At 41.0% G+C, this 18,934-nt stretch overlaps 2 protein-coding genes and 1 non-coding gene across 5 annotated transcripts in view; 2 read left to right on the top strand and 1 right to left on the bottom strand.

Annotated features, from left to right (window-relative positions):
• Positions 1–1,487, top strand: part of mrpl12 (mitochondrial ribosomal protein L12) — a 5,248-nt gene extending 3,761 nt beyond the window's left edge. Inside the window, exon 5 of the mRNA XM_050069871.1 lies at positions 871–1,487. Within this exon, the coding sequence (XP_049925828.1) occupies positions 871–987 (117 nt within the window). The 3' untranslated portion in view covers positions 988–1,487. The remainder of the gene's footprint in view (positions 1–870) is intronic.
• Positions 1,488–2,644: 1,157 nt separating this feature from the next.
• trnae-cuc (transfer RNA glutamic acid (anticodon CUC)) lies at positions 2,645–2,716 on the bottom strand. The gene has a single exon. It is a non-coding gene; the product is annotated as a tRNA-Glu (tRNA).
• A 3,596-nt stretch (positions 2,717–6,312) lies between these two features.
• slc25a10a (solute carrier family 25 member 10a) lies at positions 6,313–13,378 on the top strand. Of its 3 annotated transcripts, XM_050069171.1 has the most exons (12): positions 6,313–6,420; positions 6,513–6,729; positions 7,376–7,495; positions 8,916–9,030; positions 9,099–9,147; positions 9,652–9,693; positions 9,790–9,833; positions 10,131–10,201; positions 10,283–10,375; positions 12,081–12,158; positions 12,341–12,397; positions 12,539–13,378. In XM_050069171.1, the coding sequence occupies exons 2-12, from the start codon at positions 6,640–6,642 to the stop codon at positions 12,638–12,640; spliced, it is 861 nt and encodes a 286-aa protein (XP_049925128.1). In that variant the 5' UTR covers positions 6,313–6,420; positions 6,513–6,639; the 3' UTR covers positions 12,641–13,378. The 3 variants fall into 3 exon arrangements, with proteins under 3 accessions (XP_049925128.1, XP_049925129.1, XP_049925127.1); XM_050069170.1 differs by having other exon boundaries at positions 6,368–6,729; XM_050069172.1 differs by lacking the exon at positions 7,376–7,495 and having other exon boundaries at positions 6,367–6,729.
• Positions 13,379–18,934: the final 5,556 nt, after the last annotated feature.

An 18,934-nucleotide genomic window follows, 5' to 3' on the forward strand; every position in this document is an offset into this window, starting at 1 on the left:
TATGGAGATACTTGCATCTTGAAAGCCGGACTACAAATGTGGATAGACAGGGAGAAACACACGCAAGCCTAAGACGTGGTAAGATACGATATTCCTCACTATATGAAGTGACTGATAACAAGATCTGTATAATGGATTGCAAAGAAATCAGGTTTTTATTTTTTAGACAATCAATCTGTATTTATAGCGTGATGGGATGACAGTACAATGATGTGTGTGGTATCCCTGGAAAGCTCTGCTCCTGCGCTTTCATGTGATAGGAGTGGCATTTCTGTGCGAGCCTGCGTTCGCGAGTAATCCATCCAAGAGTATTGTGTGTTCAAAGCTGTATGAAAGCTCTGTTATACATAATTTTAGTGTAACTTTATCATTTTTTTTCGCTGTGAAAACATTGGACTACCGACAAGTGCTTGGTCTTCTCGGAAAGCTATGATTCCGCTGTTTCACGTGATATGCGTGGCTTCTCGCTATAACGCACGGTCGTGGAGAAAATCCATAGAGAAAACCAGGTGTGAATTTGGACGCACTATGCGTCGTTCGGGCCCACAGGGTTAATGTTCAGTACTTTCTGCTGAGACGGACTCTTGATCCAATACTTGTATTTTCTGCCATATTAAAGCTGCACAGTGCCTAAATAAACCTACTTAACGCATTATATGTCTGATTTAAAGCTCTGTCTTCTCAAAGCTTTCCTTTGCAATGTCATGTGGTGTTAAATCTGTGGAAATATTAAATGAAAATACTGAGCGGACTCATGAATATTGGTCCCTTTAAACATTTATGTGATTTGTTTCTTTACCAGTGTTGACAGTATCCCACTGCCTGTTTTCACAAACTAAATCGTGTTTCTTTCTGTCCTTCCTAAACCAGGCCAAGAAACTAGTGGAGTCCCTTCCCCAGGAAATCCGAGCCAACGCATCCAAAGAGGAGGCAGAGAAACTGAAAGCAGCCCTGGAGGCAGCAGGCGGCACCGTAGTGTTGGAATAGATCCACCCGCCCCCTCCGTTCTCCATTGTATTGCTGCTCATGCACTTCATCCATTATTCTCTCGTTTCTTTTTTTTTTTTTTTTTTTACATGACAAAGAGCAGGATCCCGGGAAACAAAGAAATGCCTTCTGACATTAATACTGTCTCTTAACAGCGTCAGGTGGGGCGGTACAACTCAGACTGAACTTTACAGGCACACAGCCTGCACACATACGGCCGCCCCGCTGTTTGCTTGTCCTGTTGTCTGCTCATGAGTATGTCTGATGCTTGTGTAGCAAACGAGCTACAGAGATACTGGCCTGGGTGCCACGTAAGTCAGTCGGTCATTCTGTGTGTGTATGTTTAACTTTTCACAGAAGGAAAGATTATGCTGTAGGGATATGGTTACCATTCCCTGTGTTGAAGAACACCAGATACTGTATCTAGTTCAGGGGATGGCAGGGCTGAGTCCATATTACTTATAGAATTGTTAATAATGTGATTAAAGTTGAGATATCCATATTTGTCTCTTATGTGTTCTTTTGGGTGATTTCATGCAAAATGAAAATTTAAGATCAATTTAATGTGTGTTGTGTTGCCTTAATCATCGTCATGCTGCAGTACTGAGACTGAGAATCTGTTACTGTTGATGGAGGAAGTGATTGTCCTCACCTTAATACTGCACCCTGCTTTACTGCTGCTGACCACTAGAGGTCGTAAGATATCTTTTAAACCATCTGTGCCCACAAATTGAAATTTCCCTCAGTAGAAGACTTCTCTGGGCCACCCAAGCAATGAAGACATTTTAAAAATTTGTCTTATTATGTTGACTGTAATTAGTCTTTGGATGTATGGGAGTACTGTTTTTTTCCTGAAATATTGTGAATAAAATGAATGTTTTATGTATTTCAGTTAAAAACAGTGGTCCCATGTGCCCAAAGACTAAATACAATATGAGAAATTAGCTGTATCTCAGAAACTGTATGAGCGCAATCAAGTGTTTTGTGTCAATGAACACATACCAAGTTGTACATCACATATATGTACACATATGCAGTGTAAAAAAAATCAGTGATAGTATTTTATTTGCTTTTTTAATACTGACTTTGACCACTTATAACAGATGGTTTTTATTATGCGATCTAAAAATGTTAGACTTGTACTATTAGATAACTCCCTTAAGTATGTCCAAACCAGATTCATGCTTTCAGACATCAGAACAAATTGGGTGTTTTTCCTCAGACAGAGTTTTTTTATTCCTGTGTAAACTTACAAATGTGTTGTAATTGTGTTGATTTAATTTTGACATGGACATAAACCAGTTGCCAGACTGGAACAGGGGAAAGCAATTGCAAAACTGTCTGGTAATTTATGCTCTGGAAAGAAAAGGAAGGACTAGGTCATGTATTCCACTGGGGGAATTTTTTTCACCATTACTTTACACATACAGAGTCGTGAATTATATAAATAAACAAGAACAGCGCAAGGGGATTGCCCCTTGAGTAGGGTGGTGCTTGGAGGAGGTAGGGTTGGCTGGCTTGCTCAATGGCACTGTGCAGTGTCCTTGAGGTGAATCAACAACTATCAACCATAGGTGCATAGGATCGGCTCTACATTTGGAACTACAGTGTACCAACTTCCAAAACTTAAACCATTGAGTGCAACACAAAACAGTAGTTCCCTGACCGGGAATCGAACCCGGGCCGCGGCGGTGAGAGCGCCGAATCCTAACCACTAGACCACCAGGGAAGCTGCCTATCGAAGAGTTTATACTTTGTTATAAAGTACAACTGGTTTACATTTGTGAACGTATAAAGGTATTTTATTATATTGGAGCTAATTTTGTTATATTTTAACCCTTTACGGGGGCCCATTTAGATCCTTCCTTCATCCATTCATTGGCTGAATGAATGAATAAATGAATAAACAGTATCATTTTATTTTTACATCAATATTTTGACCATGTGGTCGTTTGTAAGTGTCCGATACTGCCTGAAGTATATAAATATAGACATCAAAAATCAGTGCCATGAACAGGTGAACAGGTTCACTTGAGTTCATCACAAACAACAGGGTTCTTTTTATAGCTGATACAGCTCAGCACAGGTGTTAGTAATGATGGCTCCTCCGTGTTTGACTGTCAGGCACAATGCCAGCACTCTGATCTGAAGCTGCTTCGGTATGTATTAATAAATTATCATGAAATATTGCAATGAATTAATATTTAATCATTTTCACCTGAGCTTTTCCTTATGTGACAAAATGTCCTGTGAAAAGCCTACTAGTCATAATAAAAACAAGTAATTAAAAAAAATATGACTGCCTAGACCTCCTTACAGAATAAAGTGGGTGTGTACACTGGCTGTTAGAAGTATTTTGTAATAAACTCAGTGTATTTTTTTATTTGATGATGTCACTGATTGTAGATTGCCACCAGGTGGTGTATGTTGTCTGTATTCAAAGCAGTGTTTGACACTTGTGCCTTGAGAAAGACAACAGCGTGATAAAAATGATCAAAAAGAAAAAAGTAATAATCTCCCCCTCTCTTATAAATATGTCACTGCCAAAGGACTCAAGTGTTGCTGTGCACTGATCAGATAACATGCTGATTATGTCATTGCAGATAACACATTTAGTTGTAGGCCTATTATTTCTATTTGACTGTGTTACCTTTCTTTCTTTTTTGTATTAAGTCCTTACTAAGTCCACTGTACATCGACACTATATGGAATGCACTTGAGTTTTATTGATAGCTCATATGACATTAAATTCAGATTAAACCCAGGGCTCATTTTGCACACACATCAATTCCTCCATCAGATTATACCTGCATTCATTCACAATGATGCAATTTGGTACTACAACCGAGACAATTTATGGATGAACGGAGACAAATACATACTGAGAGTGCTAATGGTGCTAACTGTGTTCATGTGCCCTGATAAATTGGTGATTTTGATTTACATGACACTGAATTTGAGCCTGTTCTTGAGAATTTTACCAAAGCAGCAAAACTGTTTTGTCAAAAAGCATTTATAAAGCTGTTCCCTTTTGAGGCTTCATTGCAGGGTTTGCGTATATTGTGAGGCGGCTGACAAAGACGATGAGAGATGAATGACAGGAGTGGACAGGAGATGACATGCAGCAAAACTCTAAGGTTGAATTGAAACCAAGAGCAGCTATGTGGTAGCCTACGCACACCTACGCACATCAGTCGACTCCCTCAAGAGAGTGTGACAGCTCAACCAGGAGAAATTTCAGACTGATGTTAAATTACTTTACTTGTTCAGATGCACTCGAAAACAAACTGAAGAGCCTGTTTTCAAAAAGGGTTGTCCTTTAAGAAAACTCTACTCTCCGGGACAACAAGCAACATCAATGTTCCATAGAAGAGCTCATTCAAAGGCGCATACCCCATGCACAGTGCTGTCAGTCCTTATAACTTGGCACAGGTGACAGGAAACATCAGACTGATAGTAAATAAGCAGATACAGTGCACACAATAGGGCTGAATTGCTTCCTCTTTTAATTGAGTCGTCATTTCAAATGTTACAAAACAACAAGCCTCATCAGGTTTGAAGCCATGGGCGCTGTTTGTAACATTTCAAATGAAGACTAAATTAAAAGAAGAAGCAATTCAGCCCTCTTGTGTGCACTGTATCTGCTTAGTTACATAGGAGAGCGCTGATCAAATAAATTTTGATAGTGAAATGACAGTATGTGAACTGTGAAGAGTATAAATGGATATGCTCAAACAAAATGGGAAACTGAAAGGCTCAAATTAAAAACACAGGGAAAAGGGAGGCATTTCATTTGAAACTTTGCAGGCCTTCTCGTAGTGGGAAAAGCAGGTGTTACCAATAACATTAACAATGGCATGCCATGGACATGACACTGTCCAGGACCCTGAGACTGTTTTATTTACACCTGTGCATTTGCAACTGTTACATGTCAAAATGAGAAACAAGCCCATTGTGACATCTATGAAAAAGATACATACACAAGGATGTAAAAACTTTGTGCTGTAAATGGCTTATCATATTTTTCTCTCCTCAGTGAGCACACTCCGTGAAATCCTGTCCTGCTGCGAGTCATAGAAAACTGTCCTGCTGTGTTAGTGATGATGGTTTCAGGCTGCTTTATAGTGAAACGCGGATCACTGCAGGAAGGCGTGAAATCAAATCAAGTTTAGCTGAGATTAGAAACAAAAAAACAAAAACAAAAATCAAACTGCATGTAAAAACTAGATGCAATCAGCGCAGGTAGTTTAGAGAGACACCCCGGGGTGTGATTTAACATTTCACTGCGGTGAAATCTAAAGAATATCAAATTAGGAAACTCAGACTCATCGTTCTTTTCAATGGTACAACAGAGCTTCAAGTGGATATTCATTAAGAATACGGGCTTTTAATTCAGTTTGGTTTCAGTTAATTTACAGTGTGCAGAGTTTGCATGTTCTCTCCATGTCAGCGTGGGTTTTCTGCAGGTACTCCAGCTTCCTCCCACAGTCCAAAGACATGCAGGTTAATTGGCGACTCTACATTTGCCATAGGTGTGAATGTGAGCGTGAATGGTTGTCTGTCTCTATGTATTAGCCCTGTGATAGTCTGTGATAGTCTGTCCAGGGTGTACCCCACCTCTCGCCCAGTGTCAGCTAGGATACAACAGGATAAGTGGTTAAAGAAAATGAATGAATGAATAAACACATTGACATATTTAACCAAATGAACAGACTAAAACTAAAGACATTTTCTGTATATCTTTATTTTTGTTTTAGTTTTGTGAGCACATAATATCATTTCAGTCCCCCTAGTTTAGTTTAGTCTAGTTTGTATTCTTCTTTCAGTTAGCTATTTTTTTTCACACCTAGTTTTCATTTTTAGTTTCAGTTATAACCTTGAGCTAGGCACACCACAGAAACCTCTCAGAATACTATCGTCTGGTGTCATCACACATTTCAGTTCCTGCAGCACCAAGTGCTCGCTCATGTCTCACCTTTGCTCTGACTTGGAACGGGTATCCGGTTACTGTTTCTGTCATCTGTCATGAGCCCCCTCCCTCTCTGTCCGCCTCTGGTCGGCACACACACAGTGCAGTGCCAGGCTGCCCATTCATGCCACTGCTGCACTGCTTATTTAAAACCATGTCATGCGTAAGAAGCAAAACAGAAACTGTTGTTGAATGTTCTTATATGAATAGGCCTGAAGCTATGCATTATGGATTTGACCTCATGACCCTTTGTGTGAGTGCTGAGCGGTTTAATGGGAGGGTAGTGTCTATTCTTGACAAATATTCATTTGAACTTTATGCTCTGTGTCAAATGTATCCCGGGATGCTGGTGTGCCACATTCACAAAACTAGCAGCACTCAAGATGACTTGCTATTTTTATATTAGTCACGTACACTTCCTCCCACAAACCAGCTGCACCCTCGTCTTGGCATAGAAATATGGAGTAAGTACAACAGCTCTGCACTTACTCCACTGGACAAGTTCAGCCATATGTTAATCCAGAATTACCATGTGCATTTAATTGTGCATGAGCAGCATCCAGCCATCACCAGCAGCACTGAGGAAAAAGGATGAAGAGCGCAGCCTTGGACAAAGTCGTCCCAGCAACCTTTGAGAAGCCGACACTTTGCCTTCTTGCTCTGGACTTTGTTTCGCCAACAACATGCAGCAGAATCGTGTTTCTCGTTGGTATTTTGGTGGAGTCTCCTCCAGCGCAGCCGCCTGTCTGACACATCCACTGGATTTAATTAAGGTAAAAGAGAAGTGACTTTTAATTTAATCACCATTGTAGCACAAATTTCACCTGAAGAAATTAGGATGATGGTCCAGTTAGGCCTCAGTGATCTTTCTGGGGTGCCTTTGGGTTGCATTGTGGAAAATGTTAATAAAATACTATTCTTAATATCCTCTCTTTTCCTGTTGAAACTGTGTTTTGAAATAGTCTGCTGTTTTATGGCAAAAATTCTGTTTACCCAATTTCCTAAAATGTCAATAATTTAAAGAGCCACTTTGGCAATGGTGTGCCTAAAATGTCTTGATTATGGCAGTCAGTAGGCTTGTTTGGATGTCTAACCATCTACTGGTTTAGTTTTGCATTTCCTGCAGCTGTTATCCAGCTACTGTATTGATTTCCTTTAATTCAGCACGCTGACGAAATGCTCGTGGTGATGTTAAGAACAGGCTGTAGAAATTACTGCTCCATCTAAATATCACCTTGAAATGTCAGCTATAATTTTAGACTCATATCTGAAGCAATTTTGTTTGCTTCACGCACACTGGCACCTGCCTGAGATAGGAGCAGACTTCTCACTTCTGCAGGTAGTTATTGCTCCCACAAAAAGTGTGACTGGACCCCCCCCCTCCCCTTTGCTGCTTCCGTTGGTGGTTGTTATTTCCAGGTGCACTTACAGACGCAGCAGGAGGTGAGGGTGAGGATGGTCGGGATGGCTGTTAACGTGGTGAGGAGAGAAGGTTTTCTGGCTCTCTACAGTGGCCTCAGCGCATCCCTCTGCCGGCAGGTGGAAAACTACACACACAAACACACACAAATAAAGGGCCAGTGTGTAGGATTTAGGGGATATATTGGCAGGAATATAATATAATAAGTATTTTCTCTTTAGTGTATAATCACCTGGAAAAAAATGAATCATCAAGTTTTCATTATCTTGGAATGAATCATTTATATCTACATAGGGAGACAGAGATTGCCATGTTGCACTGCCATGTTTCTACAGTAGCCCAGTGGGGATAAACCAGACACTAGCTCTAGATAGAGCCATTCGTGGTTTCGCATTGGCCACCGTAGTTAGCGGGAGCATCAGAAAAACGCAGTGAAACTGCATTATTTGGTGTTTTTAGTTGTTGAAATCACCTGGACAGTTTGTTTTGGAGAGGAAGAGAGACCACTGTGGATAAAAACTTACAGAACATCTGGATTTTAAATTATCATGGAAAATGGGTGAATCCACATTAGCAGGTGCTGGGCTAGCAGCCTGTCTGTGACATGCAAAGCAATGTAAAGGCCCAGACACATCAAACTGACTTCAAAGAACTAGCGGCGAAGAAAGCCCCTTGCTGCATTGCCTTATGTCGCCTGTGTCTCTTCCAAAAAGTTGCACCTGAACACACCGTAAAGACTTCATCCGACAGCCAACCAGTATAGGTTATGTGCTTGCGTGAGAGGAAATGACTCTTCACACCAGAAGAACAGCAGAACTGTCATTGGCATTCTTAAAGGGGAACCGGGAGACCTTCATGATGCTAGTTAGCCAATTAGCACAATAACAATACGATACAATGTTGAAAGACAAAAGTATATTTATAGTGTGCCAGTGAACAATAACACAAACCATCATGAACAGTTCCTGCTAAAAAGCTCAATGGCTAAAGAAAAGTAATCTTACCTCATGCAACAAGTTTGGTTTGATCTCACTCCCTCTTGAGTTTAGCTTTTTGTTTACTTTCCTCACTTGTTTCTTAACCCATGTCCCAAGCTGAATTGCCAATCAGAGTGATTTCACTCACTGACGGGCTTTGCAGTCGCTGATGCCAATTTGACATACTGAATCAGTGGGAAAAAAGCCAGCTAGTGCAGTCGAGGGCCAACAGTGCGGGGCACACGAGGGCCAACTAACAACCCAACTTTGACTGAGTGCTGACTGTCGGCTTGGTGTGTCAGGGCTTTAAGAGAAACACCGATTTGAACAACGTTTCTGGATAATTTGGCTCACATTGAAATCCTCCTACATAATGAACACTAAGGGAAATCTAACCAGGAGAAGTTTCAGCTGGATACAATGTGCAATCCTCACTGCTAGATGCCACTGTATCCCCCTAAATCTGACACACTATGCCTTTAAATCAAGCACTCACACTACATGTCCGTACTGCACAATCTTGAATAGACTGCTTTTTGTTTTTTTTTTCTCCCACATGTAGATGACATACTCTTTGTCACGGTTTGCCATTTACGAAACTGTCAGGGATGAGATGAACAGGAAGAACAAAGGTGGCATGCCTTTCTACCAGAAAGTCCTTCTGGGTGCATTTGGAGGTATGTTGACAGTATTTTGCATCTAAGTCTATATATTATTTTACTAATTAAGGTGTTTTCTCCAACAGGATTTTTGGGTGGTTTCATAGGGACGCCAGCTGACTTGGTGAATGTCCGGTAAGTATAATGGAAAGATTATTTATTATTTGTGTGCTTTTGAGGCTAAACTCTTCTGTGCTGTACATTATTAATGTAGACATGGTGTTCAGCAGGTAGAAGTCACAACCTACACTTTCACTTTCATTGTACAATGCAGTGTTGTTATTGCACTGCTGCTGGGGTGGACAACACTGTGATGGAGAGCTCAAATCCAATGTGGAAAACTGCTTTTTCAGCATTGAAACAATAAATAAATCAACAAAACTGTTGTAATCCTACTAAAAAAGTAATTCCATCTGTTTTAAATTTTTATGTCAAGCAAATACCAAATAGTATACTGCAATGTGAAATGGACTGGGTTGGTTTTAGGCTTGGATTTGCGTCACCAAGTGAAGAAATTACAGCCTTTTCTGCACACAAACTTAATAGGCCAATTTTTACTGCATTCAATAAAAAGATAATGACTGTAAAGATTACTCATCCTGACGATTGATTGACTTTAAAATATTTCAATGTGCGCAGGATGCAGAATGATGTCAAGCAGCCTGTAGAGCTCAGAAGAAAGTAAGTATAAAACATGGGGATACATCTTTTATTATGGTGGAAACCTTCTGTGTTCATCCAAATCACCACATTGTGAGAGTTTTCTTCTTCTACCAGTTATGCTCACGCACTAGACGGACTCCTGCGTGTTTGGAAGGAGGGTAAGATTCATAAAATCTTTTTTTTTCTTTACATGACTAGTTTGTTTCCACCTCACGTTGCACTACATAGGAAAAATGACTTGAAAAAAGCTCTTCGGGTGCAAAAAGGATACATTTATTAAATATTTCAGGCATGTAATCAATTGATACTTGGGGTGACAAATCTGAGAGAAAAAAACAAACCTTTTTCCAGCATAACAAATATTTTCTAACTTTTGTGTGACGTGAAGCCTAAATTCAAGAACAAACTTTTTCACATTGTCTATTTTTTCCTCCATCCTGCCTCTAAATTTGCAGAGGGAATGAGGAAACTGTTCTCTGGTGCGTCAATGGCTTCTTCTAGAGGTGCACTGGTATCCGTTGGACAGGTAAAGACCTCTGTGTTACACAACTGTTCAGTCACAAAATGATATTACTTTACAGTATATGTGTGCATTTCATCCCTGCAGCTGTCTTGTTACGATCAGTCCAAGCAGTTGGTTCTGGCAACTGGTTACCTGACTGACAACATCCTCACTCACTTCCTGGCCAGTGTGTTTGCAGTAAGTACGTCTCTGTCACTGCATCATAGGCTGTGTAATAAAGATGGACAGCATGACAGCTCCCCCAGAGTGATGCCAAAACATCTTGATTGCCACCTGCTGGCTGGCTGCAAGTGCACAGCAATTTTTTCTTCTTCTCAAAAAATGGTTTCTGTCATTTAAGGTAGTTCTTATTACGCTCATGTATGTTCAAGTGTTTTCTAATGAGTGCTTATATCAGATATTTGATGCTATAAAAAGGGAGTTTGACGTCGGAGGGCAGGAACTTGATACCCCAGCGATCACCACTACCCAGACTCTGGCTCCAAATGATGTTACTGGCGCAATATAGCAGCGTCTGCATCCAAGCCCCCCATAAAATGCAGAGGCTTTGAAGTGAATATATATTTTTTTTTTTTCAATTTTATATACTTTGTTAATCCCTGAGGGGAAATTCAATTTTTTCACTCTGTTGTCAATTACACACAGACACAAACAGGACCTATACAAGTGGAGAGATGTCAGAGGGGGGTTGCCCATGACAGGCGCTCTGAGCGGTTGGGGGGTTTGGTGCCTTGCTCAAGGGCACCTCAGCAGTGCCCAGGAGATGAACTGGCATCTCTCCAGCTACCAGTCCACGCTCCATATTTTGGTCAGGACGGGGACTTGAACAGACGACCCTCCGGTTCCCAACCCAAGTCCCTATGGAGTGCAGAACTGTGGAATTACGACTTCCACATCTGTCACATGATGTCACTGGGCCCAAAAGACTTTTCCCCATAAACCTACATTGTGAAATGATTCTTTGGTTCAGTAACATTTCCAAAGTCTTGAAGAGCTGCACGATTAAATTAATTTACTCCTCTCAGGTTAGTGGAGCACTCTATGGGCCCATTGAAGCCTTACATAAGGGGCCCAAAGTGTGCCAAGAAAATATCCCCCACACCATTACATCACCACCAGCAGCCTGAACCGTTGATACAAGGCAGGATGGATCCATGCTTTCATGTTGTTTACGCCAAATTCTGACCCTACCATCTGAATGTCACAGCAGAAATTGAGACTCATGAGACCGGGCAACGTTTTTCCAATCTTCTATTGTCCAGTTTTGGTGAGCCTGTGTGAACTGTAGCCTCAGTTTCCTGTTGTTAGCTGACAGGAGTGGCACCTGGTGTGGTCTTCTGCTGCTGTAGCCCATCTGCTTCAAGGTTCAACGTGTTGTTGGTTCAGAGATGGTCTTCTGCATACCTTGGTTGTAACGAGTGGTTATTTCAGTTACTGTTTCCTTTTTATCATCATGAACCAGTCTGGCTATTCTCCTCTGACCTCTGGCATCAACAAGGCATTTTCCCCCAGAGAACTGCTGCTCACTGGATATTTTCTCTTTTTCGGACCATCCTCTGTAAACCCTAGAGATGGTTGTGTGTGAAAATCCCAGTAGATCAGCAGTTTCTGAAATACTCAGACCAGCCTGTCTGGCAACAACAACCATGCCACGTTCAAAGTCACTGAAATCACCTTTCTTTCCCATTCTGATACTCGGCTTGAACTACAGCAAGTCGCCTTGACCATGTCTACATGCCTAAATGCATTGAGTTGCTGCCACGTGATTGGCTGAGTAGCTATTTGCATTAACAAGCAGTTGAACAGGCATACCTAAAAGAGTGGCCAGTGAGTGTGTGTGTGTATGTTTATTACACTTCTTTTCTTCTTCCTCTCTGCACAGGGGGGCTGTGCCACAATCCTATGCCAACCACTTGACGTTGTTAAAACAAGATTAATGAACTCAAAACTGGAGTATGGGGTGAGTGTGTGCACAGTCCATGCTGTCTCATAGTTTCTCTGTACACTCCGGTCTTGTCGTTTCCTCGGGGACTCTCTTTAGGTCTCCTCTCATCACTCTGACATGTATGTTTTATTCATCATGGACTGTGGGGAGCATTTCACAGACTGACATGTCTTAGTTTTTGTGTCTCCTTGCTGCAGGGTGTGTTTCACTGTCTAACAGAAACAGCAAGACTGGGCCCGAAGGCATTTTACAAGGTGGGTGTCACATTCACTGTTCATAACACAAAGACACGATGTTTCACATTGCTGACATGACTCCTCGTATGTATGCAGTGTTAATGTCGCTACATTTGGAGACTTTTCCCTCGCTGAAATAATGATCTGATTTGTGTCCAGGGTCTTGTTCCTGCAGCTATCCGTCTCATCCCTCACACAGTCTTCACCTTCATGTTCCTCGAACAACTGAGGCAGCATTTCGGCACAGTGGTTGTCGCCTGAGACTGTTGAAGGGTACAATTTCACCAGTGTTGGACAGCTTCTGTAATAATCCTGTTCTTACAATACCAGCTCAGCAGGAGTCCACTAATAACAAGAACCAGGAGGAAGACACACACCAATGTACATCTAAAAAACAAAACACATTTTCATGCAACATTTTTCACCCATAGTGCAAAATGAAAGTGACTCATGCATTATCATGCAAGGCACAGATAAGGCACTGCAGTGGGAAGAGTGATTTTGTTTATCTGTGTCTCCTACAGCATACCAAACACAGAGGACTTGATTTGTAAGGATTGTGTTAACTTTAAACCAGGAACATTACCTGTGGTGAAACGTACAGACACACGGATTGTGAAATGTAAACCTGTAGCCAGAGGTCTATAAAGCTAATATCCACTGATGATGCTCTCTGTGACATGCTCCAGGCAATTACACTTTTTAATACTAAGCCTTCTTTGCCCTCTTGGGGACAGTGTTACACTGAAAAATAATGTGTGTATGTACTGTGTATTTGTGTGTAACGATGCAGAAATTAAGCTTATTTGTACCAGACCAGTTTTTGGTGACTATTGCCAAAACAATTATTTTTGTACTGTGGAAAATGTTTTCAGATTTGTGGAGTTAAGATAATGGTGTTTATCCCCAGGAGGACTTGTCTGAAGTAGTGCATTCAGAACAAATGCTGTAGTTTACACCATGACTGATTTAATAATTAAAAGAATCTCTCCTTATCTGTTCATGGGCCACTGCCTTGTTGATCATTTGTCTCTCTACTGAGCTTCTGTCAGGCTGAGCGGCTGCCTGTCAGGTCTTCTCTCTCTTGAACAGAACTTAAATTGGCTGGATCAACATGTGCCAGACAGAACAAAAGCACCCAGTTATAGAAACACGTTAATTCAGTTTATAACCATGCTTTCACGAGGACAATCAGCAGGCTTTTCGTGTGAAGGCTCATAAATTCCAAGAAGGGTTGAGAGTCTTGCTTGGGTAGCAGTACGTGGGTTTGTGGCTCCTTTTATGTTGTTTCAGGTGTTATTTTAGTATTACCTTTTACAGTGGAGCAACAATCCATCATCTTCAGCTTTGAAGACACCTGATATTTGTCCCTGCCTTGTGGTTTACTTACTGGCAATATCGATGTCAGTGTTTCAGCGATGATCGTTGTCTTCAGGGACATGACAGCTTTACTTTTCTTTCTATGACGTAAAAGTAAACTCTCTTCCTGTGGTCCAACCTGATGAATGACAGATATAAACATGAGATTAATGTGCACAGGGAAGATTATATCCACATAAGCTTTTTTTGTCACTAAGAATTAACGGACAGGTTACATAACTCTGTTTAACAAGTGACATAATGGCGAGTTATCTGTGGTTGTCATGGAGCTCACCGACACATAATGCACAGCGTACCTTCTTTTTCAGCGTACGTCCCGCTTTACTTTGTGGTGAAGACGCAGACGCGGGTTCATGTTTGTAGTCTCCTCTTTATCAGGCGCTGTATCACTGATAGAATACAGATTGACCACTGTTCTGGAAAACATCCATTGGGCATACCATTAATAATGTTAATAATACACTCACACACACACAAAGAGGAGACAGAGACTTCAAACTCTGACCGAATATTTTGGAAAAAAATCTGAGGTTTCAGACTCTAGTAACTGTGAAACCAGATGTTGCGGGGTCATATCCCAACAGGAAAAAATGATTTGTAGCTTTGAATTGATAGGATCCCCACTGTGTATATTAACCAACCTGCTTTACTTTTTTTTAACTTCATACCAGCATTGAAAATCGTCTGAAAACATTTCAGTCTTTGTAAAGGTCTTATCAAAGCGAGCACATTTCTCTCTCACACAGAAAGACAGCCTGTGCAAATAGAGGACTAAACATAGCGTCGACTGCTGTTTGATGAAAAACATGCAAAGGACAGTAGCGTCGACTGCTGTTTGATGAAAAACATGCAAAGGACAGGCATTCAATTTCATGGTGTCGAGACGGGGGCATTAGAAAGGTTTCTGTTCCACTGTTATAATGGCAAACACTGATGAGATATTTGCCTCTTAATGGAAAGTCAACACCAAAACAACTTAGGACTCATATGTCTCTTACCGGTATGTGACTGGAATAAAAAATTAAATCTGAAAAAGGCAAAATAGTGAAAAATGCTTATTTTAATGCTTCTACCTTTATCAGGATCCAGTAGTGATATTTTGCAGCCTGCAGCCATTTTATACAAATCCAGACTGAATCTCGTGTTTCAGCTCGGTCTCATAGAAATCCATGAAATTGACTATTACAAAATGCATTACGTGATGATAGGCACAAAATGTTAAAATTACATGCTGGCAACACAAAAAAATGCCAATCCAAAGTCAAGAAGGATTTTTTTGGGCACACAAATAAAGCATAAAGAGAGAGGAAGTCCGCATTGGAAAGGTTGGAGAGAATGTTGGTATGTGGGTCAAACAAACATGGACTTTCAACGAGGAGGCTGCTGGTCATGTCTCGTGTGAATGAAAAAGTCAACCTAGTGTTATGGCTGTATGTGTCCTGTGTTGTTGTCCCTTTTCCCTCCATTGTAGCTCTGCCCAGGTACACTGCATCACTTAACGAGGTGCATTGCACATGACATAGCAGGTGCTTACGAGCTCTTGTGCCAGCAGTAGAGGAGAGAGGCCTTTGGTGTGGGGACTGCTGGTCCTGCTGCCTCTCAGCCTGTTGTCTTGTTTGCTTGTTTTAGTTGTGAATAAACCCCATGGATTTGAGTGCTTTAAAGGCTTCTTATGTGGTTATTTTGCATCAGTGGTGGAGTTTTGTTTGTCCCAAAGGGCTGCCCAAGGGTGGGGTGTGACACCAGTTACTTGACTTTACAGACTTACAACACAACAACACAAAGTGCAAAAGATTATATCACTTCACATCCCATATGTAGTTACTTTAGCCAAAATTCTTTTCTTGTTGCCACCATGTACTTTTAACACATCTCTAGCCCCCCACCATGTAATGCATTGAGATGCTGTATCCATTTCATGTGCCTTCTGAGACTGTGTTGAGTATTTTGACTTCTGACCTCAGAAATTAATTTTGCAGTTTGAAAGTCAAAGTTGAGGCTGTCAGTGACGAGGGTCTGCTGAGAAAGTTATCCTCCTCAAACTCTTCTGCAGCCCTTAAAGGAAAACATGTGCTGACAGTATTTACTTGAACTATGACTGTCCTCAACATTCCCCATCCATCAATAAAAGTTTGTTCCATGAGAGCAAACTGCATCCATGTTAAAACTCTCAGGGCCACAGAATGTGTTGTGTAATTACAAGCATGTAAGAGCAGTATGTGATTTTATATTTTTCACCTCAGCTCTAGTTTAATAAATACGTATCCCACACCACTGGCGTGCACCTGTTAACTATTTAATTCAATTAAGATTAATTTAATTGTACAACATTTTCTCATTCTCTTGTGTGTGATAAGAGCCAGTGGGACAAAAAACGTCCCTGTGATTAATATGTTGCCTTAATGCATCGAGCAGTGTAGCCTATCTGGCAACACTTTTAGCTGCACTACCCTAAAAACTTAATTCACTGCAAACAAAAACAGCTGCTATTTTCAGGCAGGTTGGTGTAAAGACTCCCGAGCAATGCTTACTGTCGTACCTCTGATGGCACCTTCTGACTAGCTGCAGGGTAATCAGCTACTTCTAAGACTGCATCCACACTAATACGTTTTAATTTTAAAATGCATAACTATTGCTACACTTACACCGGGCATCCGCATCACTATATTACGTTTTGGAAGGTCCTGATCACACTGAAAGTATTTCACACACAGATCTCCGCTTCCCTGTGGAAAACAAACTGTTTGCTTATGGCCTCTAACCCTCAACCAGAGTTAGAGCAAGTATCCGCTGCCTGTCCATTTTTGTAACTTGCTACTAATTACTGTGAAATGAATAAAATAAAGCAAGCGCAGCAAGTGTTTTTTTTTAGTTTTTTTTTTTACCAGTGGCAGTCAATTAAAAAAGGCGGTGCTGTGTGCCTCGCATTTTGCAACCTGCAAGCCACCTTCTATGTGATCGGGGCCCAAAGGAGACTTGTAAAAATGCTGCTGACCCTGTTTTTGTTTGAAAATCCTGGGGTTGCATTTTAGTGGAGCAGAAACTGAGACTTTTAAAAACAATCATGCAGACACTAAATTGGCTTCCTGAAAGGGTCTTTTCTTACATAATGTGTCAAGCCCAAACATAATAGCTAGGCCTACATACCTTTTGTGATTTCATCTTTCTTGTGTGGGTACTTTTTTCCCATTACCACGGCTTCCTGCGGTGTTGAATAATACTTCAGGTACTGCTCTATATTGCTGTATCTGCTTTGCAATGACTCCCTATCTTAAGTGCTATATTGTAGGCAAGTGGACTTGCTTGTGTTTCTTGAAGACGTTTCGCCTCTCACTCAAGAAGCTTCTTCAGCTCTGATGAAGTCCAGTTGCCTATGATATAGCACTTAAGATTACCATGACCTGGATGACTGAGAATCTTCACTGACACAACTTCCTATCTGTTTTCCACTGCATTGACTGCCTTATACTCATACTCTCAATAACACTTCCACTTCGTTGTCAGTCCAAGCAAAGAAATCTCTGGTCTTATTTTTCGCTATCTCCATAGTATTTTCTTAAACTAAGCAACCGGCCACAGAGTAGACAATCTGCTTCCTGTTAACATCAACCCGTACATGCCCAGTTTGCGTTAATGGTCATGTGATATGTGTTTTCAGGTGTGTTAGTATGGACGGAGATTATTTCTGAAATGGTGCTAAAGCGCACGTGTGTATGGAGATTATTAGCGTGGAAGAAAGTGTGACTCAATTTGTGATAATAGGCCACAATGTCGACCTTAGTCTTTTGAAAGGTGGTCCTGCCAATTGACTGTACAATTATAGCATAACTACACTCCAGAGTCATTCTCCTTGATAGCATTACGTTCACCAAACACATTGATTAGTCCTACTAGTAGCTTTTTTACTTGCAATATAAAATGTGAAACATAATGATTGAAAATACAAATAAAGCATCTAGCCCTTTTCTTGCTTGGCAGGGTATACAAGTTAAGCAGCAATGTTATGAAAAAAAAAAAAATGAAATACAGGTCTCATTTTACATTTTCTTTAACAAAGCCTGGTTAAACTGTAGGATATGTATGCATATTTGTATGTAGCCATGAAGTGCATAATATACCTCCTAACAAGATTCTCAGTTTTATAAGAAAGGTTAAAAAAATCAGTCAGAGACAACATTTTCAACGGACGCACAAAGCTAACGTTAGCCTAATTAACTAGCTAGCCACAGCAAAAAAAAATCTGTGGGCAAAGTTGTCATTTAATTCAACCAAATCAATGGTCAGTGGCTAGTAATGAGAAGCCTATTTATGTCTACCTTATTATCATTGTAAATTGCAGATGTGGTGCACCAATGCTAAGTTTGACAAGGGACTGCTGTTTGTTGTGACGGCTCATAATTCTGAAGCCCCAATCCGAAAAATCTATCACCGGATCGAAAGCCTAGTACTCTGGCAACACAGTGGGCTATTCTGAAAACAAACTTGAGTTGCTCCAAGACTCTCCCAACCAGAAGCACATGGCAAATAGTTATGTAGAATGACGTCATTGGACCTCCCGACTATAGCAAGGGCCTGTCCCAGCCTATACTACCTGCCTGCCTTGGCTAGTACTTGTTGGTTGTTCTTCTAATGATCGCATAGCCCTACGTGGGAGACCAATCAAAAAGGTCGAGAAGAAAGCACTTTTCAGAGCCATGAGACTTCTGGTTGTGTTAAATAGGCCTATTATAAATCATGGGCAATATTTCATATTGGGCTAGTCATTAATTATCATCCTTCAGCTGCTGCTTACAGGAAGCAATGTAGCATGCACATGCCAACAGGGAGGTGACGCCAGGGCGCAAACCGGGTTACCACTCCCATCTCTGGTAGAATTACGGAGATTTCTTGTCCCGTGCGAATCGGACATTTATGTTACAGACATCCTGTGGTAAACTGACATTAGTTCATATCCCTATGTAAAACTAATCCCGTCCGAATAGTACTTAAGAATATCAGGGTAAAGCCACCGGAGGCAGAATAGGATGGGTCATGCTTTCAGGTCATTTGTTTTCAGGATCCCAGGCTGTCAGAAAAATGGCCTTTTGCTCCAATGAGACATTTTTCAGACTACTGAGGCTTAGAAATTATAGGCTGTCGGAACAATGACATGGCACTGCTTGACAGATGTATGAA

Source organism: Epinephelus moara, chromosome 18 (assembly GCF_006386435.1).
Source record: "Epinephelus moara isolate mb chromosome 18, YSFRI_EMoa_1.0, whole genome shotgun sequence".
Taxonomy (NCBI): Eukaryota; Metazoa; Chordata; class Actinopteri; order Perciformes; family Serranidae; genus Epinephelus; species Epinephelus moara.

Coding starts and splice junctions, on each gene's coding strand:
- slc25a10a (XM_050069171.1), top strand. CDS start 6,640: ATGCAGCAGAATCGTGTTTCTCGTTGGTATTTTGGTGGAGTCTCCTCC. Junction 9,031..9,098: donor CCTTCTGGGTGCATTTGGAG/GTATGTTGACAG, acceptor TTTCTCCAACAG/GATTTTTGGGTGGTTTCATA. Junction 10,202..10,282: donor CACTGGTATCCGTTGGACAG/GTAAAGACCTCT, acceptor TCATCCCTGCAG/CTGTCTTGTTACGATCAGTC.